The following is a 25,213-nucleotide window of genomic DNA, read 5'->3' on the forward strand; positions in this document are numbered from 1 at the left end:
GCGACCCGTCACGGAGGCGGGCGGCGCTGCCGCCGTCTCAGTTTGCCCTCGGCGGGGTCTTTATTTGCCGGACATACAGCGGCCGCGGGGCGCGGCATGCAGCGGCCCGGGGGGGGAAGCGGGGGCGATATGGGGCCGGCCGGGCGCAGCGCTTCGGGGACCCCGCTGTGCTCCGCCCCCCTCCTTCCCCCGGGAGGCGGCGGGTCGGAGGGGAGCGACGGAGGGACCGACACCCCCCCGACCCCCATCCCTCCTCCGTCCCGCCTCGGGCCCGGCCCGTGAGCGCGCATCCCCGGGGGCGTCCCGCGGGTATCTCTGAGCATCCCCGGGGTTGGGGGGTGGGAGGGGGCGGGGGAGGCGGCGGGGGACAGACTGAGAGAGCGGCGGGGACCGGGAGAGGACGGGCTCCATGCAGGGCGCTGCCCCGCTCTCCGCTGGGGGCACGTAGAAAAGTGGGGCGCAGGCGGGGGTGCGGGGCCATGCCGGGGCTATGAACAGCGCTGCCGTTCAGCCGCTCGGCTCGCTGGGGGCCTCGGCGGCGGCGGCGGCGGCGTCCCCGGCCCCGTTACACGTGTCGGCGGCCGGGCTGGCGGCGGGCGGCGTGCCGGGAGCCGGGGGGGCGGCGGCGTCCGTAGCGGCGGCGGCGGCGGTGGTGGCGGTAGTGGTGGTGGCGGTGGAAGCGGTGGTGGCAGCGGTGGTGGCGGTGGCTGCAGGGGCCGACTCCGTCTGCTCGGGCGCCCGCAGCCGCTTCATGAGCGTGGTCACTCGCACGGCTTTCTGCGGGGGCGAGAGGCCGTCAGGACCCCCCGGGGGGAAACTGAGGCACGGGGCCGCGTCCACCCACCTTCCATTTGGCCCTGGCGAAATTCTTCTCGATCTGGGCGCAGACGCCGTCCTTGATGTTCTTGTCCGAAGCAGCGTTGCCAGAGATCCTGGGGGGGAGTAAAGGGGCGGTGAGCGGCCCTCACTGCCCTCCCCAGCCCCCCCCCCGTGCCCCTGCCGCCCCTCACCATTCGTGGGAGATGGCCTCCTCTGCCGTGATCCGCTGGTCCTGCTCCACCTCCATCAGTCGTGTCACCAGCTCCTTGGCTGGGGTCACATGGTCAGCGCTGGGGGGACACGCAGGGACCCCATACCTCCCTTCTCCCCCCTCTGCAGGTACTTGGGCTCACCCGCTTGTGAGATGTCATCCCAGTAGGGTGGGTCGAACTCGTAATCCCCGGCCAGGATTTTGCGGAAGAGGTTCTTGTCGTGGTTCTCATAATCATCCTCGTCTGCCTCCTCGTAGAAGGGGGGGTTCCCCGAGAGCCTGCAGGATGTGTGTTCAGTGCCCTCCACCCAACCCAGAGCACCCCAACCCCAACCCTGCACTCACAGGATGTACATGATGACACCAATGGCCCAGCAGTCCACCGGCCGCCCGTACCGCTGCCGTCCCACCACCTCCGGAGCTACAGAACACAGGATGGTGGTAGGGGGACCTGTCCTGCTCTGGGGTCTCCAGACACCATGTTCCCCCACTGGGAAACCCATCCCCCTGTACTTCTCCAGGGTGGCCATGCATGGTGTGTCCCAACAGGTCACCCGTGAGCGGCAGGAGGGACCCAGTGTGGGTACTTGGGATGATGGGGAGCAGGAGGAACCCATAGGGAGGAATTAGGATTGGTGCCTGGGGTGATGGGGAGCAGGAGGGACCTGTTGTGAGATCTGATTGCTTCTCTGTGTGATGGGAAGTGGGAGTAACCCACCAGGGACACACAGGAACCCACAGAGAGCAGTCAGCAGCAGCAGCAGGGACCCGATGGGAGCACTTAGGATGGGTGCCTGGGGTGCTGGGGAGAAGGAGGGACCCCCAGAGTGCAGCCAGCATCAGCTGCAGGGTGATGGGAATGGGAGAGAACTGCCAGGAGCACCCAGGATGGGTCCCTGACTGATGGACACTTATCAGGAGCACCCAGGGTCATCGTGATGGACCCACTAGGAGGGCAGGGACCTGCCAGAACGCTGACCCTGAGACAGGCAGTCTGTGCCCCCCACCCCCTCTATGTGCCCACCCAGCTTGCCCTCACCCAGGTACTCAGGGGTGCCGCAGGGCTCCTTGATGAGGCCGTTCTCCAGCTTGGCCAAGTGGAAGTCGCTGATGACGATCTTGGAGTTCTTCAGGCGGTTGTAGTACACCAGGTTCTCCAGCTGTTAGCACAGGGAATGTGAGAGTGATGGGGCTGCACCAGCACCCATAGGTGCCTGTGCCCACCAGGGACCCCCCAGCGCCCACCTTGAGGTTCCTGTGAACGATCTTGAGGGAGTGCAGGTATGCGACGGCCTCCAGCACCTGCCGGATGACGTTGCTGGTGTCCTTCTCTGAGTAGTAGCCCTGGTCCAGGATCCAATCGAAAACCTCCCGGCCCGTGGCCCTGCCGGTGCCAAGAGCAGGCTGCGGTGGCCCCGCGGCACAGCGCCCACCCTCCTCCCCACGCCATGCTTACAGCTCCAGGAAGATGAAGTACTCCTTGCGCGTGATGTAGACGTCCACCAGCTGCAGGATGTTGGGGTGCTTCACCCTGCGGTGCCCATGGGACGGTGGTGGGGATGGGTGGATGGATGGATGGATGGGTGGATGGATGGATGGGTGGGTGGATGGATGGATGGATGGATGGATGGATGGATGGATGGATGGATGGATGGATGGATGGATGGATGGGTGCTGCCCGACCATCCGTGGGGACCGACCCACCTTCCCCCCGGCCCCGACACTCACATTTTCAGGATGATGATCTCATTCTTGGCTGCCTTCCGCACCTTGCGCCCGTCCCGCTTCAGGAACTTCTTGCAGGTGTACAGCTTGCCCGACGACTTCTCCTTCGCCCGGAAGATTTCACAGAACTCCTCCCTTCAAGGAATCAGCAAGGGATAAGCAAAGCATAAGGAAAGCAAGAGGGTCAAGAAAAAGCCCCTTCCCCTCTACATGGGCTCCCGGAGCATCCTGCAGGATGGCCCCTGTCCCTGCACAGAGCTCACGGCCGGATGGATGCTGCAGAACTATCAATGCTGAGCTGCACAGCAGCATTCCTCCACACTACTGTTAACGCCGCATTTGAGAAAGCAGGAGGTGAGAAAACTTCCCCAGAGCCCCTTCCTCCGCCGCCGCCAGAGCAGACGGTCCTGCCTTCGGGAAGTGCACCAGGGAGCCGCGATTTTGAGGAACTGCTGCAATCCCAGCAGATATTTGAGAGGGAGGAGGGAGGGTTAACCGCAGGCGCCAGGCTGCGGCGAGCAGCAGCAGCAGCCTCAGCACCGGCAGCGATTCTGTGCTCAGAGCAGACGGCAAAACCCTCCTGGAATCGGCGCTCGTTGCAGGGAACGCACCCCAGCCCCAAAGGCACCGAGCTCCCCAAGCGGTGCAGGGTGGGGGTCCCAATGGGCACTGCCGGGGCTGGGCAGGGACGCACTCACGTTTTGATGACCTGGCCCAGGTCATATCTGTCGGTCACCTCGGACGGTTGGTTGTAGTCTTTCTTGTCCCCCAGTGTCACGCAGCCAAACGGCATCGCAGGGCCCAGTGCTGCAGAGGCAGAGGAGCCGTGAGAGCCCCAGCCCCGCTGCCCGCACCCGTCCCTCCTGAGCAGCATAAAAGCTGACCAGAGTGCAGCCCATCCCTGTGGCATCCGGCCGCTCTGCCCCACCAGCCTGCTTTGCAGCTTGGTAACAAATTTATTCCATAGGCAGAGCCATGGGCAGCTCGCCGGGCGGTGTGGCGAGTAGACTGGATCCTCAGCCCCGCTTTGCCCTGTGGTGATGCTTCTTCAGCTCGAGCATCGCCTGCTGCATGCTGTAACCCTGCCCTTCGGGGATGGTGTTGTGCCCTCTGCCTTCCCAGCAGGAACCCTCCAATCCCAGACCCTTCTCTGGAGCTTGCTGCCAAAAAAACCTATTCCCAGAAAGTGATTTTTTTCCTCTTTCCCATCCCGTTCAGGGAGGAAGTTTGAACGGCTGTTATTTTCTGATGCTTCAGAAAGAGAAGCATCTCCGTGGCCCCGCTCAGCCTGAGCGGGACATCCAACAGGATGCTGGTGTGGTGCCGGAGGCACCCATCGCCCCCAGCTCCCAGCATGACAAGCCGTGCCGTGCTGCACCGCACCGTGCTGGCAGCACCCGCCACCCCGGTCCCGGTGGCAGGATGGCGGAGCGGGATGCAGGAGCCGGCGCGGCGGGTACCCAAGCGCTGAGCCTGTTGCTATGGCGATGGGAGCTGAAGATGCAGAAAGCGGCACATCCTGCGGCGGGGGCAGGGACGGGCAGCACCCGCAGCACCCGACCTGCTGCGCTGCGCAGCCCCGGCACTACTGTGCCGGCCCCGGATGGGTGCCTTGTCTGTGGCACCATGTCCGGGCACTGGGATGATCCCTGGGGTGGGTGACCCCGAGGGGGGTGTGGGGACAGAGAGGAAGGGGTGTGGGGATGCTCCTTCGTGCGCTCGCTGCCTCCATCCAGCCCTGCCTGCGAGATGGGAGCACCTCACTGTGCAGCACCAGGGCACCAGCCTGTGCCAGGTGAGAGCAGCCGGCCCCATCCCACTCAGAGTGCGCCCACTCCCAAAAGAGAAGCAAAGCACCCGCGGGTGCAGAAGAACTCAACCCCAAGCTATAGACCTGCTGAAGCCTCCCTGCCTTCCCTGGGCTCAGCCCAACAGGGAACATGTCCTGCCTGACTCCTCCGAGTGTCCCCGTGCCACACAACGCAGGCTGTGCCATGCCACTGCCCCTGGGCGAGGGGACGAGGGCTGTCCCTGCAGCCAGTGGCCGGCTGGGAGGGCTGGGATGAGAGCTGCCGGTGTGCTGCGTGGATGAGCCATGCAGGGACCCGATGGGATGACAGATAGGGGTCTGATTGCTGCCTCTGCAAGCGCTCGGCTGACCTGCGCCCATCCCAGCAGTTCCTGCTGGCTGAGCGGGTCCCATCCTGCCGGGCTGAGCACCATCCCCTGCCCCGGGTCAGCACCTCCGGGATGTCCTGCAGGTGAGAGCTGGGCGCAGCAGGGAGGCTGGATGCCGCTCTGGCACCCGCACGCAGCCGGCCCCCCCCCCCCTTCCCCCCCTTCTGAAGCAGCTAATTTGGGAGCAGAAGCAACAGCGGGTGTAAGACAATAGCGGGAGGTGGGTGGCCGGGTGCGGACGGGATGACGCAGCCGTGCAGCCCTCACCAGCATCCCCCCAGCACCCCGGAGCCCGGCTCTGCCCCACGGCTCGGGGACCCCCAGCTACAGCTCAGCCAGCTTCACCTGCAGCCCCGATCCCACCTGCAGCCCCCAAGCACGTTGCCAGAGGGTCCCCGCTGCACCCCGCATCCCACGAGAGCGCTGTAGCAGAGGAAAGCGGACACAAACGTCCACAGTGCGGGCGGCAGCAGAACGGAGGGGCTACGGGAGCCCGCAGCGCTGCACCCAAAGGGAGCTCCTGGGATAGGGACAGAGTCGGAGCCGGGGGGGTCCGCACAGCCCGGTGCCCCCTCAACCAGGGGGCATCTGCCCAGGAGCCAGCTGGGGGCTGCAGCAGCGGAGAGCGGGCGGGGAGGGATACAAAGCTTGTCCGGCAGCGACGGGATGGGGTGGGGTGTGGTGGGATGCGATGGGACGGGACGAGATGAGGTGGTACGGGATGCGATGGGATGAATGGGATGGACGGGGATGGAGCGGGGTTGGGACGGGACGGCAGCTCGGCCGCCCGCCGGGGTCGGGGAAGGCGGCAGCGGGGGGCGGCGCGGGGCGGCCGTCGGGGCGCACACGGGCACGGCACGGGGGGACGAGGCACGGATACGGAGGGGCAGCCCCGGGCCAACACATGGCGAACCCCAGCGACGCCCCCGGCCCGGCCCGGCAGCCCCACGCCCCGAGGGCGGCACGGTTCAGCCCGGCTCGGCTCGGCATCCCCCCGGGGCCGTCCCGCCGCTCTCACCTCTCGCCTCTCCGACAGCAACGGGGGGCGCGGCCCGGGGCCGCCGCTCTTGGGGAGCCGCGCGGTGCCGGGCGGTGCGGAGCGGTGCGAAGCCGAGCCGAGCCGAGCCGAGCCGAGCCGAGCCGAGCACCGCCGTCGCTCCGTCGCGGCGCGGCCCCGCGCGCCCGGCGCGGCAATTGGGGGGGGTGGGGCCGCCGGGTCCCGCTCCTCCTCCGATGGGGTCCCCCCGCCCCCTCCCGTGACGTCACCCCAAACTTTGCGCCCCGCCCCCTCCTGGCGCGGGAGCCGCCACCCACGGGAGTGGGAATGGGGTGCGTGGCATCACCGACGGCCTCTGTGACACCGTGCGGGGTGGGGGGATGCGGGGACACCTGCAGGGATGGAGCGCTGGGACAGCTGCAGCCACTGGAGTGTCATCATGGGCAGCAGGAATGGGGTGGGATGGGATGGGATGGGATGGGATGGGATGGGATGGGATGGGATGGGATGGGATGGGATGGGATGGGATGGGATGGGATGGGATTGGACGTAACAGGGTGGAACGTAATGGGTTGGAATGGGGTGGAGGGGATGGGGTGGATGAGATGGTTGGAGGTTGGGATGGGATGGATGGGATGGGATGTGAAAGGACAGGTCAGGGTAGGACAGAGGAAGTAAGATGGACCGAGGTGGGTTGGATGGAATGGGTGTGATGGGATCAGATGGGATGGGATGGATGGAATGGTGTGGGTGGGATGGGACAGGATGGGGTGGGATGGATCAGAATGGGTGGGATGGGGTGGATGAGATGTGATGGGATAGGATGGGACAGGACAGCTCAGAGGAGATAGGATGGATTGGGATGGATTAGATGGGATTGATGTGATGAGGTAGAGTGGGATGGGTAATATGGATTGGATAATATGGGAGGGGCTGGATAGGATTGGTGTGATGGGATAGAGAGGGATGGATAGGATGGATTGGGATGATTGGGATGGGGCTGATAGGATGGATGGAATGGAAGTAGATGGATGAAATAGGATGGGATGGATGGGATGGCATGATGGGATGAGTGGTATGGCTGGGATGGAATGGATAGGATGGGTCAGGACAGGATCTGATAGGACAGTGGAGGAGATGGGATGGGATGGGATGGGTTAGATGGGATGGGATGGATGAGGTGGGACAAGGTGGGATGGATGGGATAGGATAAAATAGGATAGGACAGCACAAGGTGGGGTGGATTAAACAGAGTGGAATGGGATGGAATAGGAAGAGTGCAAGCCTGTTGGAGCTGGGCACTTTCCCTCAGGCTCCATCCTTCTGGTTGCAGGCCAGGGGCGTCACTCACTCCCCCACCTCCTTCCCAGAAGCAACAAGAGAGGAGTGATGGCCTCTCAACAGCATGAGCCCTCCCAAAGCCCTTCACACTGCCTGCAGTCCAGCCGTAGAGTACGGGGAGGGCCCTGACTGCTCACAGACCCCTGTCAGGACCCAGAGCCCCCACGGCCCCGGCCTCACTGCCACGCACACCATGTAATTAACAGCGCGTGAGCCCGGGGGAATTAGCAGAGCGCCGTACATTGAGCTTCTAATCAAGAGTTTAATCACACAGCCTGGAAGCAGCGCACGGCTCTGTTATTAATCTTTGCCCACCCGGGAACCTGGAGTGTAACTCACAATTACACAGCAGTGCCCGCTCTGCTCTAGGGCTGCCCCACAGCTGCTCTGTGCACGAGGGGCAGAACGGTGCTGTGCTGCTCTGCCTGCTGGCATCAGCTCTGTGCCTGCAGCAAAACAGCCCTGGCCCCCATAGTGCCCCCAGCCCTGGCTCTGCCTGGGCTCCCAGCCCAGCCAGCACTTTGCTGTGCAGCAATGGGCTCTGCTGAGCTTTTGTGCCTGCTGTGCCCTGTTCTGCTGCCCCGTGTGCTGCCCAACTACTGCATCCCAGGGTTCTGAAGGAATGGCCTCTTGCAGCTGCTGAGCCGTTCTCCATTGTGTTTGAAAAGTCCCGGCTGTCAGGAGGTGCCCCCAGAGACTGGAAGAAGGCAAACATCGCTGCCATGTCTAAGGAAGGGAGGAAGGAGGACCTGGGAAATTCCAGGCCAGCAAACCTCACCTCTGTGCCTGGGAAGGTCATGGAGCATCCTCCTGGATGACACACTAAGGCACATGAGAGGTGACCAGGTGACCCGAGACAACCAGCACAGCTTTGCCAGGGGCTGATGGTGCCTGACCTGTCTGGTGGCCTTCTGTGATGGAGTGACAGCATTGGCAGACAATGGAAGGGCAGCTGATGTCATCTACCTGAACTTGTGCAGGGCCTTTGACACAGTCCTGCACCACATCCCTATCTCTAACTTGGAGAGAGACATACGTGAAGGCTGGATTATGTCCTGGATAAAGAGTTGAATGGATGTCCTCAGCCAGAGGGTTGTGCTCGGTGGCTCTGTGTCCAGGTGATGAGTGCTGTCCCTCGGGGTCCCTCCTGGGACCAGTGCTCTTTAACATCAGTGACATGGGCAGTGGCACTGAGTGCACCCTCAGCACATCTATGGGTGACACCGAGCTGAGCGGTGCAGCTGATGGAACAGAAGGGATGCCATCCACAGGGACCTGGGCAAACATGAGGTGCCCCATGCTATGGAGGGGCCCTGGGCAGCCTGAGCTGAGGGACAGCCAGCCCATGGCAGGGGTGGTGTTGGAGCTCAATGGTCTTTAAGATCCCCTCCAACCTAAGCCATTCCATCCCACCACCCCTTTCACTCTCACCCTATGCCCTCTCCAATCCATCCCACCTCACCTCGGTAACCCCACAGGTGGCAGCTCCATCTCCACCCAGATCCCTGCAGTGCCTGCTGGTGATGGGGGTACTGGGCTGGGGTCCCACGGCCGCCCCCTGCACTCCACACACACGAGTGGGGGACGGGGGATTCAGCGTGCCCATGACTCAAGTGCCACGCAGCACCACATCCCTGTGTGCTTGCCATCACCATGGCAACCGGCAGGCAATCAGCAGTAATTGCGCTGCATGTCGGCCTGGCGTTGGGGCCAAATAAAGCCCATCGTCTCCATTCTGCAGGGCAGGAACGAAAGAGGGGCAGCAGCTGCCACCCCACTGCTCTTCCTTGGTGTCATGGCCAGCAGCAGCAGAGGGTTGCAGGGATGGTCCCTGCAGGAGCACAGGGTGATGGCTGCTATCTCCATCTGGACTGAGCCCTGCACCCCCTGTGCCGTGGGGGTGAGGAGGGTCTCAGGGCAGTGGGAGCTCTCATTCTGTCCTCAGTATGGTGCTGGTCTGAGGGACGTTGGGCATCACACGCTGCCTCATGGCAGGGTGGGCTCTGAGCTGCTGGTGGAACAATGTGGTGATCTTCTGTGATGGAGTGATGGCTTTGGTAGACAAAGGAAGGGCAACTGATGTCATCTACCTGGGCTTGTGCAAGGCCTTTGACACAGTCCTGCGCCACATCCTTATCTCTAAGTTGGAGAGGGATGGATTTGAAGGCTGGATTACTCAACAGATAAAGAATTGGTTGGATGGCCACAGCTAGAGGGTTGTGCTCAATGGCTCTGTGTCCAGGTGCAGGCTGGTGACAAGTGCTGTCTCCCAGGGTTTCTCCTGGGACAACTCTTCTTCAGCATCCTTATCAGTGACATAGACAGCAGGATTGAGTGCACACCCAGCACGTCTGTGGGTGACACCAAGCTGAGAGGTGCAGCTGGTGCATGCAAGGCCAGCTTGGATGGGGCCCTGGGCAGCCTGATCCGGTGGGGGGGCAGCCAGACCTCAGCAGGGGGGTGGAACTGGATCCCCTCCAACCTAAGCCATTCTATGACTGTATGAGCTGCTGGGAACGGAGCCCTGCGGATGAGGTGCAGGGTGCAGGCAGCCCCCTCTGCAGCGCGCTGTTAGCAGGCACCACGAGCACAGCTAGCTCTGCACCTGGCCCCGTGCCGCCGTGCTGCTGCTCCCAAGCATTGGAGCAGAGGCTACAAACAGCCCTTCCCCACCTGCTGTCTGCTGCCATCTCTTGCAGGGCAGGGTGATGCTGAAGAACTGCCACCAGCACGAGGCGTGCACATCGTTGCAGCCAGCAAATGCCACCCCAGCATGTTCCCAGGCACCGTCACCTCCCCTGCAGGGCGGCAGGGCTGCATCCCACTCCTTGTGTGCCCGCAGCCCCGTGCGCAGCCATTCCCGTCTTAGAGATGGCTCCGATTTTAATAATTAATCCCTGCTAACGACAGCACTTTCCCCAAATAAAACATGTAAAGTGCTGCGTGTGCAAGGCGTGCTGCCGCAGCGGGACACCCAGGAGCTGTGCTGCAGCCTGCCGGATGGGCACGGCGCGGCACGCTGCCACCATGGGGAAACTGAGGCAACGCTGCTGGGAGCCGCGGCTAAAAATACACCGCTGAAAGCAGCCGGTGCAGGTGTGAGGTGTGGGGGAGAGATGGACAGCTTCACTAATAGGAGCTGACATGGCCCCGGGCTCCGGTGCCGCCTCATGAGCAGCTGGGGGGTTGGTTCCTGCCGGTATTGGCTGCGGGGTGTGTGTGGGCAGCCCTGCTCTGCAGGGTATCACTGCTGTCCCCTCCTGGGCCCTCTGTGTGCCCCGTTCTGCCACGGACTGAGAGCACCCCATGGGGATGCACACACTCTAATGGCTGTAACCGGTGAGTTTTGCTTCCTAATTGGGCTGGTTAACCACAGGTTCAAGGGCGTCCAGGGGAGGAAATGCGCTCCATCAATATTAAAAAGCGTTGGCTTTGAGAGCTCTGGCTCTGAAGTAGCTGCCTGGTGCTGGGCAGGGGATGCCCCATTGAACAGGGCCGGGGCACCGCTTGTGCAGGAGCACCCAGCACCCTCAGGGTGCAATGAGGTGAGGTTGGCAACATCACTACCAGGTCCCCAAGCAGGGCGGGCAGTGGTGCCCCAAACCCGGTGGTTCCAGAGCCACCGTGCCCCATGCCCATGTCCCTGTGATGCCAGGAGCACAATGTACCCACATCCCTGCATCAGGTCCTGCCCGCACCTGAGTGCACCCCCCCTTGCATGTCCCAAGGCAGCAGCTGCCAGGGCAGTGCTTTGCCACAAAAGACAGCATGGAATTTGGCATCCAGCATCCCTTCCACCACCTGGGGAACAGCACAAGGATGGGGCTGGGATGGGCTGGGATGGTGACCAGTGCCAGCCTGCAGGTGCCCTCCCATGGCTGCACAGGAGCAGTTGGTGACCCCATCCCCAATCCCAGCACCCACCACAGGCAGAGCACACAGCACCAACAGGTGAAAAATAGCATTTGGTTTTTATCAACCCCAAAATGCTGAATTTCCCCAGGGAGGCCCCAAGAATCCCTCAGGGCACATGGTCAGATCAGGGTTCCCCACAGCCCGCGCTGGGGCTGGGCACAGGGCCCACAGCACCCCAGTGGTGCAGGATGAGCCCTACAGCACCCAGCCAGCATGAGGCCAAGTGGGGGGGACCCCGTGGGACATGGCACAGTCTTAGTGCACAGCACAAGACAGCACCCACAGAACACAGCACCCAGCCCATAGGGTGGGTGCCCCACAGCCCCCCTTGGGGGAGCGTACCCATGGTGCAGAGCACCCCATCAGCACACAGCCGCATCCTCATCCTCTTCATCTTCCTCATCCTCTTCATCCTCCTCATCCTCGCTGTCAGGCAGCTGTCCCCGGGGGGCAGGGGGGAAAGGCGGACCGCTCTCCAGGTTGACGTAGGTGACAGCCAGGTTGACGTAACGCTCGCCCTCCAGCGAGGCCAGCACACGCTCCAGCTCACACACCAGCCCCGAGAAGGACGGCCGCTCCTCGGGTGTGGGTGCCCAACAGCTCAGCATCACCCCATACCTGCCCCAACACTGTGTCAGAACCAGCATTGCCCAGGGTGATCCCACCTCCCCACTGCTCCCCAGCCCCACTCACAGCGTGTCGGGGCAGGGCTGGGGTTGTGGCAGGCGCCGGCCCCTCAGCAGATAGCGGGCCATGTCGTAGGGGTCCACCTCGGGGTACGGCGATGCACCCCGTGTCAGCAGCTCCCACATGAGCACCCCAAAGGACCACTGTGGACAGAGAGCCACACTGGGGCAAGGGGACAAGGAAGGGGATGAGGGATGGGGGTGGGGACGGGGGGAGCACCTACAACATCTGACTTGGTAGTGAATTTTTGGGTCTGTAGGCTCTCCAGTGCCATCCATTTGACAGGCAGCTTGGCGTGCCGGTGCTGCCGGATGCTGTAGTACTCCTTGCCGAACACATCCCGCGCCAGCCCAAAGTCAGCCACCTTCACTGTCAGCGTCTCGTCCAGCCTGCGGGCATGGGGTCAGGGCCAGCACCCTATCGGGGCACTGAGGATGGGGGACACCGAAACCAGCTGCACTCACATGCAGTTCCTGGCCGCCAGGTCCCGGTGCACGAATTTTTTCTGGGCCAAGTACTCCATACCCAAGGCCACCTGGAGTCCAAAGCCGATGAGCTCCTTCACCGTGGGGCTCTGCAGGGTGGGAGAGGTGAGCAGGGTGTGCTTGGTCCTCAGCACTCACCATGTCACCCCAAAGCACCCCATACCCGCTCCTGGGTGCGGATGAAGTGGCGCAGGTCCCCATGGCGCATGTAGGGCAGGACGACGAGGGGCAGCCCGTGGCGGGGCAGGCAGACCCCCAGCAGCGAGAGCACCTGCGGGTGGTGGAAGCTCTTCATCAGGATGCCCTCGCGCAGGAACTCCTCCACCTCCTCCAGGTCTGTGATACCTGTGGGGACCCGAGCCGTGGGGCTGTGTGCTGCGGGGCTGTGTGCGGTGGGGCCACGGCACAGGTGCTTACTCACGGTGCAGGGACTTGACAGCACAGTGCAGGTTACCCAGCAGTGGGTCCATGTAGGTGCCATGATACACGCTGCCAAAGTGCCCTGTGGGGACAGGTGGCGGTGAGATGTGGAGCTGGAGGGTGAAGCTATGGCCGAGTGCCCAGGGTGCATCATCACCTCTGCCGATGACGCGGTTGCGGTGGGTGATGAGCCGCTCCTCAGGGATGAGGATGTCCTTCACCTCCTCCAGCAGCTCTGGCCGCAGGTCCTCCAGGCAGCAGGATGTGGTTCTGAGCAGCGGCACCGGGGAGCCACCACCTGCAGCATCGGCTCCAGCACTGGCACCGGCAAAGCGTGCATGGGGCCTGGGCAGGCCAGGGCTGTCTGCAACAGGCAGCACTGCCAGGACGGGGAGAGAGACAACTTCAGGCACTGGGGCAGCATGGCCTTGGCACCCCAATGCCCACCAGACCTGCTTACCCTGCACTTCTCTGTAGTCAATGTTGGGGCGCTGGATGGTGATGGGGTGCTCACTCCGGACAGGGTTCACCAGCAGCTCCAGGTTCTCCGTACCTGCAGGTGGGAGACCATGGGTAGGGGTGACTCTGGGACAAATGGGCATGAGTTTGGCACACTGGATGTGCGGTGGGACTGCAGGCACAGGGTAAAACCATAGGCAGAGGGTAGCACCGCAGGCACAGTATAGCACCAGAGACATGGGATGGCTGTGGGGCACCCGGTGAGCGGTGGCACTCACCCCTCCTCTTCCTCCAGCGCCAGCGGAGCAGCACAGCAGCCAGGATGCAGCAGACCAGGAAGGTGACACCGGTGCCCAGGGCCAGGCTGGCAGCCATGTCCAGAGAGGAGGCAGGCAGCACGGAACCCGGTGCCCAGCAGGCACCATTCGCACAGACCTGGGGGGATGGGGGCTCAGCGGGGCCGGGGGCTGATGGACAGGGTTACCCCAGGGGGTTCCTACCTGCACAGGGGCCCCGGCTGGGGACAGGTCCATGTCACGAGGCACACGGCACGTCACCTCATTCTTCAGCACGTTGGGGTGGCAGTCCCGGCCCCCCACCGTCATGGTGATGTTCATGCAGCCAGCCACAGAGTCCAGCCCCAATTGCTGCCAGGACAGAGAGCCCTGAGTCTGGCCGGCCCCACTGTGACCCCCCAGCACGACTCACTCCCCTACGTACATTCACCTTAACCTCATTATCGCCGGGTTTCAGTTGGTACCGCTCGCCGAAGGTGAACACGCGGGGCTGGGGGAAGTAGCGCAGATGGAACAGCCAGCGGCCAGCAGCCCCATCCAGCAGCACGCTCAGGTTCCCAGGCACCGGCTTGGTCTCGACGGGGAAGGCTGGGCTGTGGCACAGCAGCCAGTTGGGTGACTGCGAGCCCTCGCACTCCTGTGGGCGGGCATGGGGCTGCTAGCATGGCACCAAGGACAGTCCCAGGGTGACAGCTCCCTGCCCTGCTGCTCACCGTGGCTTCAGTCTTCACACCACCTCTGCCTTCGAATTGGATCTTGGCGCGATACACTGAGTCCAGGTGGGTGCCAATGAGGGTGAGCATCGAGCCCCTGCAGCAGGCCGTGGTCAGGGCACTGGGCACACACGGTCCCCAGGGTGCTTGTGCTCAGCACCTCAGTGCGGGAAGGACAGGGGTGTCCCCATATGCTCACCCATAGCTGCAGTTGGGGACGATGGCCAAAACGGAGGGGTCGGGGCGGTACTCAAAGGGCAGTGGGGCCAGGAACTCCTCACCATCGATCCACAGGGACACAGAGGCTGCGCCCAGGCTGGTGGCAGCAGGAGCTGTGCACTGGATCTCCCCATTGCCCTGGCTGGGGTCATAGCACAGGAGCTGGAAGGGACAGTGGGACCACAGGGGCATCCCAGTGCCCACAGCTGTGCCAGCAGACCCTGCTGTGCTGCGATGATGGTTGGACCGTACCTGGGTTGCCCATCCAGGGGACACTCGGAGCCATTGATCGTCACTCGCCAACTGCTCCCTGCTGAGAGGTGGGTGCCATGGAGGGACATAAGGGTGCCACCACCCTGGGGACCGAAGCTGGGGTGCAGGGTGCTGATGCGGGGTTCCTGAGCAGATAAGGATGGCAGTGAACCAACACCATGCCCAACCCAAGGCATGCGGGGGCTGGTGTCACTGCCGGCACGGGGACATTACCACGAAGACAAAGCCACTCAGGCTGGCAGATCCCTGGACACGGAAGTTCGAGGTCCCAGCAGACTCCGTCACATTGAGCACCACATCAGCCGGCCCTGCCGCCACCGCTGGCTCCCCCGGCTCCAGCACACACACCAGCACGTCCACAAAGTCCTTGCGACGGAACGTGGGCAGCGGCCTGCAGGGTGACGGGGCTCAGCGGTGGGACAGGAAGGACGTCCCCGCTGTGCCCCCCAGCACTGCACCTGTAGCTCTCACTCTCATCCAGCAGCACAGTGCAGCTTCGCCCTCCCACCGTCACCCTGTAAGGGCCGGGGGGGCTGCGGTGTGCGGCGGGGTCCGATGGGGAGTGGAAGGTCATGCCACAGAGTGTCACTCGTGTTTGGCCCCGCAGTGGCGCGCTCCTGGGGTGGAACTGTGGGACAGGCAGTGATGGCCACAGGGAGCCCCACCGGTGGGCTTGATGCCCAGCCCAGGGTGGGGGTCCCCATGTGCCACCTCCCTCTCTTCTCCCCCGCATCCCTCCCCCCCCGGCTCAGACCTACATTAGTGAGGATGGGCGGGCAGCTGTCCTGCACCCAGGGTCCAGCACACTCGTGCTGCCGCGTGCAGCCATCCCCGCACCAGCCGCAGTCCATGAAGCGCTCGGCACGCAGGCAGCGGTCACAGGTCAAGAAGTGTCGGCAGCCGGGGCCGGTGATGTTCACACGCCACACCTGGGGATGCAGAGCAGGGCTGAGCAGGGTGCTCCGCAGCCCCACACCCTGCCCTGCTGCCCGGCTTACCTTGGTGCCAGAAGCAAAGAGCAGCGAGTGTCCCTGCAGCCCTGTGGCGTGCTGCACCGGTCCTGGCTCCCCCAGAGAGAAGTTGGCCAAGGCGACCACGTAGGAGCTGGAGCGCTGCAGCACCATCTGCAGTGGGGCAGGCAACAGGTGAGCACACCAGGCACCTGACTGGTACCGTGCACCCTGCCTGGCCTCAGCTGGCACCCACCTGCAGGACACGTCCCTGTGCTGTGCCCAGGTGGGCCACTGTGACATTCTGGAGGACGGTGATGAAGATGGAGGTGAGGAGGATGCCGGACAGGCGCCCATTGAACAGGTCCACCTTGTGAGAGGCAGCTGGCACCAAGGTGGGCTGGTCCCAGCAGCTGGTGTTGGTCACTGGCGCCGAGAGGTTCACCTGCAGCCAAGCATAATGAGGGCACCTCAAAAACACCCCACAACTCTCCAGCTCCCTGCACCCTTAGGGGTGGGTGTCAGCCCTGGAGCAATTGTGGCTCTGAAATGTGAGATATTTTGGGGCCAGACAGACCAGGGATGCATGTGCTGACCCCCCCTCTAGGCTGCAACAGAGAAACAGGGATTTTTGGGGGCATGACGCATCCATGACCCCCCCACCAGGACATCCCCAAGCAGCGTCAGATCCTGCCCTGCCCTCTCTCCCCATCTGTGTGTGGTTATGAGTTCTGGCACTGCAGGGTTGCTGTCCCAGCGCCAGCCCCAGAAACACACTAAGGCTTGGGGCAGAGGGGGATATGAAGCATTGGTGTGCCCTTAAAATCATTCCCAGATCCCCTCATAATGCTCAGGACCGGGGTCCTCTTCCCGGCAGCATGATACAGAGTGATGGTGAGCTGCTTGCTGCATGCTGCCAGGAAAGGGAGGAGATCTGGCTGCGCCTCGCCCTGGCTGAGAACAGGCACGCTCATGCCATGTGTGCCAGCAGCTGCCCTGCCCTATCCCCGCTGTGCAGCAGTGCTGGGGCCCGTCCCTGGGATGTGCTTCCCTGCCCTGCGGCGCTGCGGGACCGGTGACTCTGCACACTTCCGCCTGCAGCTGGTTGGGCACACGGGGCGATGGTGGAGTAGCTGTGCAGCGGAGTATGAGCCCACGCCTGCTGCAAAGAAACAGCCGAGGAGGGAAGCCATCTACAGTGCCATGCTGGGGACAGCCACGGGGGCTGGGACAGCAAGAAGAGAGGGTAGGGCACTTTGGGCCCCACCGCACACCTGGATCCCATGCAGGGAGCACAGCCAGAGCCTGCCACACCAGCATAGCCCTAAAACACGGTGACACCGGGCCCAGTGCCAGCAGCCCGCGATAAGGCAGCTGGGGGGTGGGAGCGGTGACTCACCACACCTGGGTGCCACCCGGTCCCAGTGCAACCCGGCCCCAGCCCCACGGCCCCGACTGACTCACGCTGTGCGGGCAATACTGCTGCGGCTGGAAGAAGCTGAGGCCCCGCATCAGCGTCTGCGTGCCGGTGCCGCAGCACTTGTCCATGCCCTCCCGGATGGCCTGGTTGAGCAGGCGCAGTGGGAAGGCGCACACAGCCGAGTTGTGCTGCGGCACACGGCTCTCCGGATGGCTCTCAGCGAAGGCACCAAACAGAACCGTCTCGGAGCCGTCGATGCCGAGGTCGCGGGCCAGGCGAGCACCGGGCTGGGCAGCGTGGGCAGCCTGCAGCACGTTGTAGGCCACGTCACGCTCCGTCTCCTCCTCGGCCCCACGCCGCCGCCGCCGCCGCTTGGACTCATAGCGGCAGTCGAGGACGATCTCGCGGTAGTGCCGCATGTTGGGCTCGTGGGCACTGAGCCGCACCAGGCGTGTGTGGAACGTGGGGGAGCCGGGGAACTCCGGCTGCACCGTCACCAAGTAGACGTGGTCCCCATCGGTGAAGGAGTGCATGTAGTGGATGGGGTAGATGTCCCGGTAACGTGGCAGCACCGTCAGTGAATGGAAGGGGTCAGCGAAGCCATCCCGCGTGCCCTTCAGCCTGCGCACCGACACCGAGTGAGGGCTGTATTGCGCCGCCATGCTGCTGTTGATGGTGGAGCCCAGGTAGAAGGAGGCGGTGTAGTGGTCGGCCACCACGGTGCCGGTGCTCCCCAAGGGGCTGGCCACGCAGTCAGGGCAGGACACGGGGCTGTTGGCTGCAGCCGAGTACAGGCAGCGGGTGGATGCGATGGTGACCTTGCTGCCGTGCACCTCCAGCTCATGCAGGTAGCAGAGCCCGCGCTGTGCCGCGCCACAGCTGTACAGCCACGGCTCCACCGGGTCCAGCAGCAGCAGCACATTATCCACATCCTCGGGCCCTGGGGCGTCCGCAGTGACTGGGCACAGGCGGCAGATCTCACAGCGGGCGCTGCCTGCGGGGCCGGTGATGAGGACGGAGCGGAGGCGCAGCTCGGGATCGACCACCAGGATGCGGTTGCGGACGGCCACGAAGATGGTGGCTGGGTCGGGGAAGACGGCGATGTTCTGCACGGGGCTGCCAGCATCGAGGCTGGGCAGCGTATACTGCACTGAGAAGTTGCGTGTGGAGCTGAAAGGGATGCCGGGGCACTGCCAGGTGCCGGCCTGCAGCAGGGATGGGGAGAGGAGCAGCAGGAGGCACCACAAAGGGCACCGTGCCCCCATGCTGCCGCCCTCACGGGGCTACTGATGGCACTCAGCACCAGGAGGGGCCGGGACGCGGGGAGGACAGGTCACCATCGCATCTGCAGAAGTAAAGGGGAAAGGGCTTTACCCACGGCACCGGGGCGAGGATGTGGAGCGAGATGTGCCGTGCGTTCCCCATGGCCGTGTGCCAGGTGCCGACCTGGAGATGGATGGCACCTCTCTCTCCCCAAGTCCCACAGGCCTATGGAAGGTGACAAATCCCATCGGGTACGGCCCCTCCGAGCCCCTCCTGGGGACCCCTCCGGCTCAGCAGGGCAGGGTTGGGGACCGCGGCCAGCCCTGCGGGGACACCCCGGGACTGGGAGGAGCCCTCAGCCACCCTCCGCACGCGGACCGCCAAGCAGCCCCACGGCCGCTCCCCACCCCGCCCCGCCGGGCCCCGTCCCGCTCCGGCCGTCCCCGCCCGCCCCTCCCAGCGGCCGTCCCGTGCCAAACCGCGCCCTGTCCGGTACCGAGCCGTGCCCAGCCGGCCGCTCACCTGGTCCCCGCGCGGCGGGCAGCGCCGAGTCCTGTCGTGCCGAGCCGTACCGAGCCGTACCGTGCCGTGCCGGGGCAAGGCGGGGCTGTGCCGGGGCAGGGCGGGGAGGGGCGGCTCCTACCCCCGCACCGTGCGGGGCTCCGGGTGCCGGGGGCGGCGCAGCAGGATTTGGTGACGGCGGGCGGGGAAAGCTGGCCGGGCAGCGGTTACGGCCGGTTTCCAGGCAGGCGGGTCGGATCGGTTTCCCCGTTCCGCAAGTGTAACTTATTTCCCCGGGACTCGTCGTTTACCTCGTGGCTGCTTCCCCCCGCCCCCCTTCCCTCCCCAAACTCCGCTCGAGGGCTGCGCGCAGGCAGCGCAGGACTCGCCGCTGCTCCCGCGGAAGAAAGGGGATGTTTTTCACCCGATGAACCGCACAGTTTTGCCCTGCAAGCTGTGCGCCCGGGGCAGCTCGCAGCCACCCGCTCGGAGCGCTCCTCCGGCACTCACCTGGGCAGGGCTCGGCCCCGCGTCCGCATCCGCCGGGACTTTGCTCCCCGGGTCGGTTCGCGGCCGCCGCCATCGGGTTCAGCCCGCCCGAGTTGCGTAAACCCGGCAGTGCTGCTGGCTGCGAGCCTTACCCAACCGCTCCTTCCTCCGTCCCCGAGGTTCCCTCCCGGTTTCGACATGGCTGGCTCCAGCCGGCTCCTCCCGGGGCCTTTTGCCGCTCCAGCTCCGCCCGAGATTTCATCCAAACGGAGACCGCGGACCCCCAGATGGCCCCCGCCAACCCAACATTAACGTGCCGAGCCTCGATTCGGGTCCAGATAATGTTTATGAGCAAAGACAAGCGACTACAATCTGGCAGGAGCATAAATAAGGGAGCTGAGCCCCCGCGTTAGCCCTGCCGGGTTCCTGCCGGCCCCTCGGTGTCACCGCGAGGGGGTTTCTCCTCCCGGACGCCCATCCCTATGCACAGGGTGAGGCTGTGCTTCGCGGGGTGGGAGCCGTGCCCAGCGCTGTGCTGCAGGGTGCTCAGCCCCATGCCAGTGCCTGGGAGCAGCTGGGGACAGCAGGGAGGAGGTGGTCCTCGCACAGCAAGCCCGGCTCAAGGGGCTGCTTTTTGGAGGATAAGGGACCCCATGACGCAATGAAGACACATCAGTGCCCCATGCCAGCTGGGGCTCTGGGGGGGGCACACCACAGCTGCTGCTTTGGAGCCAGCACCACGAGCACACCGAGTGGCATCCGAGTACCCCGAGCCTCACTGGGGCTGCTCTGTGTCCCCACAGGCAGGAGCCTGCTGCCCTGCTTCCCAGCATCCCCAAGGACATCCTTCTCGTGGCCGCAGTGGAAAGGGACTGGGCACACATAGGTGCCAGGGGAACAAACCTGCTGGCTCCCAGCCTGGCTCTGAGACCATCAGGAGCTGCCCAGCACTTGGGGGGCCCAGCTCCCCCAAAGTGGGGAGAGGAGCAGCGCTGGCAGTGCCCCAGCCAGTCCTGTCCCCAGCTGGGCATTGTCACCTGCCCTCCGTGGGCACAGCAGCAGAAAGGACGGAGCGGGAGGCTGCAGAGGAAGGGCAGCTCCCCAGATGAGGGAGGCACTGCCTGCAGGTGAGAGAAAGCCCTGCTCACCACATTACCTGGGCAGCTTTGCACCTTGTCTCTCACACCCGGCTTGGGCAGTTTCCCCATGACCTCAGGGTCCCCTGTTCCTTTTCCCCTGGCTCACAGCCCAGGCTTTCCAGAGAGATGAGCTCCCCAGCACAGAAGGGGTCCTCCAGATGGCACCGTGCTCTGGGTAACGCCTGTCAGTACGTCTGGGGTGTGAGGATGAAGAGCCGGTCTTCCTCCTTGCGGATCCACTTCATGAGCTTGTTGACAGCACTGATGGCGCCCGCCTTGGTCCCCAGAGGACTGTAACATATGTAGAGCTCAAAGGCGCTGGTGACCTGGGCAAAGAAATAGTGTAAATACTGGCCATGAATTCACACATCCCCACGTGAAGCTGCCACTGCGTGTGTCCACAATGGGCTACTGGGATTGGGAAACAGGAGCTTCTGAGCTGGGGGACATTAAAAACTGTGTCCAGCAGGTCAAGGGAGGTGATCCTGCCTCTCTAGTGTGCCCTGTCAACACCACATTTAGAATACTGTGTTCAGTTCTGGGCTCCCCAGTTCAAAAGACAAGGATCTCCTAGGAGTCCAGCAGAGGGCCACAAAGATGATGAAGGGCCTGGAGCATCTCCCATCTGAGGGAAGACTGAGTAACCTGGGTCTGTTCAGCCTGGGGAAAAGAAGACTGAGAAATGTTTATGAATATCTAAAGGGAGTCAAATGGATGAGGGCAGGCTCTTCTCAGTGGTGCGCAGGGATAAGACAAGCATTAATGACCTAAAACTTGAACACAGGAAGTCCTGTACAAACACAGAAAAGAACTTCTTTATAGTAAGGGTGACAGAGCACTGGAACAAGCTGCCTAGAGAGGAGAAGGAGTCTCCTGAGGAGATATTCAAGGCCCATCTGGATGCCAACCTGCGTGACCCATTGTAGGGTACTGCTTTGACAGGGGGGTTGAACTCGATCTCTTGACATCCTTTCTAACCCACTATGAGCAGCAGGGTAGTCTACATGGCAGCCCTGCCACTCTAGCACAGGAACACCCAAAAGGACAGTGCATGGGCTGGGGGCCATCCTGGTGACCACAATGCTGGAGCGCATTATGTCACCCAGGACCAGAGAGGTTGGGGTCACCTCAACTCTAAAGACAGCCCTTACCCAAGCCAGGAGGTTTTCACGTGGGCCCGTGAAGTAGATGTTCTTCAGGGGGCGTGACGAGTTGTGAGCCCGGCTGTGGAGGTACTGATAGAGCCCCAAGAGCCTTTCCTTCTCCTCCTCCCGCACGTAGGGTGCCTCGATCTCAGGGCTGCAGGAACACAGTACCCCATTAGCCCCCACCTTCCCCGGAGAAGGGGATTTGTGCAGAAGGTTTGCCCATGCCCCAGCCATGCCCATCCCCAGCTGTTATTCTGCCAGCGTCCTTACCTGGTGAAGAGCCCAGAGCTCTTGGACTTGTAGATGAAGTGCCGCAGGTCAGGGATGCCCACCTGGGCGACGCTGTAGAAGGGGGTGCGCAGGGCCTCCTGCAGAGCATGGTGCACTCCTCGCCGCCGCAAGCGCTCCTGGAAGCGCCGCTTGCAGTCGGAAACTGTGAAGAAGTCCTCACGGTCAGTGGAGACCAACAGGAGGCACAGGTCCATCTCCTGCTCCAGGTAGGAAATGTGAGCATGAAAGAAACCGCTGGAGTTGAACTTAGGGAGGCAAATGGGAGTCCAGGCTTCACCCTCCCGAAAGGAGGAGGAGGAACTGATGAGGTTGAAGAGCAGATGGAGGTCGATGGGGTGGAGGAACTGATCCTTCTTCCTCACAAGTGAAACCAGCTGGTTCCCTGACAGGAGGATGGAGAAGACCAAGCTCTTGGCCTTGGCCTGCTGGAGGCTGGTGCTCACGGCATCCCGCACGCTGGCAGCCAAGGGCAGGCAGCGCACGGCACCCATGAGGAAGCTGGGGTCGTGGGCCATAAGGTCCAGCAGGTTGTCAGTGATGCGCTCAGAGCCAGCGAGGAGCCTGCGCAGGTCGTAGTTCTGCTTCTGCTGGAAGATGTGGTTGAGCTGAGTCCAGGTGAGTAGGCTCAGGATTTGGTAATAGATGTAGAGCAGCTCGTGGGCAATCTCCTGCTCAGACTGCCGGGTCCGCGCCACTGCCACCAGCACCAGCGGGCTCCTCCGCACAAAGACCACCTTGTAGCCGTCTGCTTGGGAGAGAGTCCCCACGGGTTGGGGACAGAGATGTAAGCCCGAGTGCATAAGGCCGCAGGGGGAAGCTCCCACCTCCCCCCAGTCACTAGTCTGCCCCTGGGTTCAGCTAACATATCCCACAGTGGCAGGGACTTGGGCTGAGCACTGCTGCATGAACCCCCGGATGATGTGGGCCAGGACACCGCATGCTGTGTCACCACCCTGTCCCAACTCCCAGCACAGTACCTGCATGGATGGACCGGATGGCGTTTTTCTCGGCCTCTAGGAAGGACACCAGGGCCATCATGACACCCATGGTGCTGGAGAGAGCCTCCTCAGACCCATAGCGGGAATACACGGGCTTGCCAGCCTCACTCAGCACAAAGACATGCTTCCGATGCATGCGCCAGGTGTCCATGGTCACATCTTCCTCCTCCTTTCCTGACAGCACTGAGTCATGGCGGGTGGCCTGCGGGGATGGCTCCAGCTTCCCCTCCTGGCTCTGTCTCATCTCCTCCTCCAGGTCGAGGGCCATGCCTGTGAGCTGTGTGCTCAGCTCGCTGAAGTCCTTGCTGATCTGCTCCATGCTCGTGGGCTCAGCTGGCTCCCCTCGCCTCTCCTCACGGCTCCGCACCGCAGCCCCCCCGTCCTCAGGGCTCGTCAGGTCCTCATAGGAGCGGGTGTGCACAAACATGGCTCCCTCCTGGCCCGCACCTGGAAACAAGGATCAGCGTCCACCCTGCACCAACGCAACAGATGGGTGGTGCAGAAGGGACGGAGGGCATCAGGGAGGGATCAGCTCTCCTTCCCCTTAGGAGATGGTGGGGTACTATTGTCCCACGGCACCCAGACGTGCAGATCCTGCTAAAGAGCCACATATGCAGGATGAGGAATTGCTTTTCCCTCCTTCAGCCCCACTGTGAGCTCTGTCCCTTACCTGGCTCGGTCCCCTGTGCCAGCCCCGGTGTGGGGCTCTCGGAGCGCTCCGCGTGCTGCCCATCGCCCAGCACCAGGGACCCGTTGGGCACTTCCCAGCCTTTCTTCTTGTGGACATCCGCAGCCATTCCTTGGGGTGGGACCTGCGTGGAACCCACAGCGTCAGCCTACAGTATTCCCCTACAGTATTCCCCTACAGTATTACCCTCCGATCTGCCGGGCTGGGGCAGTGCCAGTGTCCTTGTCCCCACACTGCCGGCTCAGCGCAGCACCGGAGCTCAGTGAGACGTCAGAGCCGCTCTAATCCAGCAGGATTTCCTCCCTCCCAGCACCTTCCATCCAGGCTTGGCCCCGATTAGCGCCTGGAGAGCCAGGCAGGGAGCCGGGGGGGGGGGGGCAGGGAGCAGGACAGGGGGGTGAGGGAGCGGCCGGAGGGCGCAGGGAGGGCGCAGAGCCACGGCCCGAACCAGCGGTGTCTGAGCACGGCGGGTTTGTAGCCCTGCGGCCCAGGAAGGGAACGGGACGGGTCCGGGCCTGGGAGTGCTGGGGGGCTGCCCGTGGGGAGGGGGCACACTAATACATACACACACACACATACATACACACATACACATACATACATACGTACATACATACATACATACATACACGGCACGGCCTCCCACGTACTCACATGCACACAGGCGCTCAGCGCAAGCAGGACGTGTCGGCCGAAGGACGCAGCGCGGCTCTCGGCGACCTTCGCGCCTCCTCCCGTCCCGGCGCGGCCTAAGCGCGGCTCCGACTTGCTGCCGCTCCCCGGCCCGTTGCTGCTCCCCGTCCCGCCCCTGCCCCGTCCCGCCCCCCGCCCGCTGCCATCGCGGCTCCCGTCCCTCCCCGCTCCGCTCCTCCCCGCCGGCTCCGGCCGGGCCCGGGCCCTCCGGCCGCTTCCTCGCCCCCCGGCCCGTCCCCTTCCCCGCCGCCGCTCGGAGTTCTGGGGGCTGTAGTTCCCACGCGCGCACCCCGCGCTCGCTCCCGCGGCGGCGGCACTACGTCTCCCGGCAGACCCCGCGCCGTGACACCGCCCCCTCCGTTGTCGCGGTGCCTGCCGGGAGCGGTAGTGCTGCCGTTGGACTCCGCTTCCCGGCGTGCCGCGCGGCGGACCCGGAAGGTGGGGGGGCACCGGAACTGTCGGTTCCCGTCAGCGGAGCGCTGGGCCTGGCGCGGCGGGGTGCAGGTGAGGGGCGGCGCCGCACCGCGGGCTCGGCCCGGCCCTGCGGGGGTTGGCGGCGGCGGCAAGAAGACGAGGGCGGCGGGGGGCGGCCCGCGGCGGGACGGGGCGCAGCTTTGCGTGGGGAGGGCGGCGGAGCGGGGCCGTTTCCGGGCTGCCGGGCCGCGTTCCCAGCGGACGGGGCTGCGGGCGCACGGTGAGACGCTCCGGCCGCGCTGCGGGCTCGGCGGCCTTCACGTGTGTCCGCGGGGATCCCGAGGTCCCGATCGTGCGGTGAACGCCCCGCAGCCGCCGCTGCGTCGGAGCTGAGGGCGGAACGCGCGTCCGTGCCCCGGTGCGGTGCCGGGAGGGACCGCCGGGTGCTGCCGAGTCCCGTGAGTGACGGCATATGGGCCTG

The 25,213-nt window shown here is 64.0% G+C and overlaps 4 protein-coding genes across 7 annotated transcripts in view; 1 reads left to right on the forward strand and 3 right to left on the reverse strand.

Annotated features, from left to right (window-relative positions):
- Nucleotides 1-37: 37 nt before the first annotated feature.
- On the reverse strand, nucleotides 38-6,110 carry CAMKV (CaM kinase like vesicle associated). Its single transcript, XM_072347014.1, has 11 exons — nucleotides 5,952-6,110; nucleotides 3,454-3,562; nucleotides 2,759-2,890; nucleotides 2,487-2,561; nucleotides 2,276-2,414; nucleotides 2,070-2,190; nucleotides 1,376-1,451; nucleotides 1,173-1,309; nucleotides 1,011-1,089; nucleotides 845-932; nucleotides 38-777 (listed from the first exon to the last, which is right to left on the reverse strand). Exons 2-11 carry the CDS (start codon nucleotides 3,546-3,548, stop codon nucleotides 508-510), a joined length of 1,212 nt encoding a protein of 403 aa, XP_072203115.1. The 5' UTR covers nucleotides 3,549-3,562; nucleotides 5,952-6,110; the 3' UTR covers nucleotides 38-507.
- A 5,216-nt stretch (nucleotides 6,111-11,326) lies between these two features.
- Nucleotides 11,327-18,993, reverse strand: MST1R (macrophage stimulating 1 receptor). The gene is made up of 21 exons (XM_072347009.1): nucleotides 18,894-18,993; nucleotides 17,153-18,453; nucleotides 15,945-16,133; nucleotides 15,737-15,862; nucleotides 15,497-15,667; nucleotides 15,197-15,366; nucleotides 14,952-15,129; nucleotides 14,718-14,863; nucleotides 14,446-14,607; nucleotides 14,247-14,343; nucleotides 13,958-14,170; nucleotides 13,738-13,884; nucleotides 13,516-13,672; nucleotides 13,239-13,331; nucleotides 12,936-13,157; nucleotides 12,780-12,860; nucleotides 12,522-12,703; nucleotides 12,338-12,447; nucleotides 12,097-12,262; nucleotides 11,880-12,016; nucleotides 11,327-11,804 (listed from the first exon to the last, which is right to left on the reverse strand). Exons 2-21 carry the CDS (start codon nucleotides 18,371-18,373, stop codon nucleotides 11,549-11,551), a joined length of 4,224 nt encoding a protein of 1,407 aa, XP_072203110.1. The 5' UTR covers nucleotides 18,374-18,453; nucleotides 18,894-18,993; the 3' UTR covers nucleotides 11,327-11,548.
- Nucleotides 18,994-19,690: 697 nt separating this feature from the next.
- On the reverse strand, nucleotides 19,691-24,424 carry MON1A (MON1 homolog A, secretory trafficking associated). Its single transcript, XM_072347695.1, has 6 exons — nucleotides 24,280-24,424; nucleotides 23,608-23,749; nucleotides 22,917-23,384; nucleotides 21,919-22,684; nucleotides 21,652-21,799; nucleotides 19,691-20,826 (listed from the first exon to the last, which is right to left on the reverse strand). The coding sequence occupies exons 2-6, from the start codon at nucleotides 23,732-23,734 to the stop codon at nucleotides 20,686-20,688; spliced, it is 1,650 nt and encodes a 549-aa protein (XP_072203796.1). The 5' UTR covers nucleotides 23,735-23,749; nucleotides 24,280-24,424; the 3' UTR covers nucleotides 19,691-20,685.
- A 139-nt stretch (nucleotides 24,425-24,563) lies between these two features.
- RBM6 (RNA binding motif protein 6) overlaps nucleotides 24,564-25,213 on the forward strand; it is a 51,424-nt gene continuing 50,774 nt past the window's right edge. For 2 of the 4 annotated variants that reach the window (XM_072347091.1, XM_072347092.1), the window contains exon 1: nucleotides 24,747-24,822. The gene's annotated coding sequence lies outside the window, so the exon portion shown is untranslated. Of the gene's footprint in view, nucleotides 24,823-25,213 lie in introns of all 4 variants that reach the window. The other 2 variants (XM_072347090.1, XM_072347089.1) reach the window with 2 other exon arrangements.

The sequence above is a fragment of the Excalfactoria chinensis genome, chromosome 12 (assembly GCF_039878825.1).
Source record: "Excalfactoria chinensis isolate bCotChi1 chromosome 12, bCotChi1.hap2, whole genome shotgun sequence".
NCBI classification, from domain to species: domain Eukaryota; kingdom Metazoa; phylum Chordata; class Aves; order Galliformes; family Phasianidae; genus Excalfactoria; species Excalfactoria chinensis.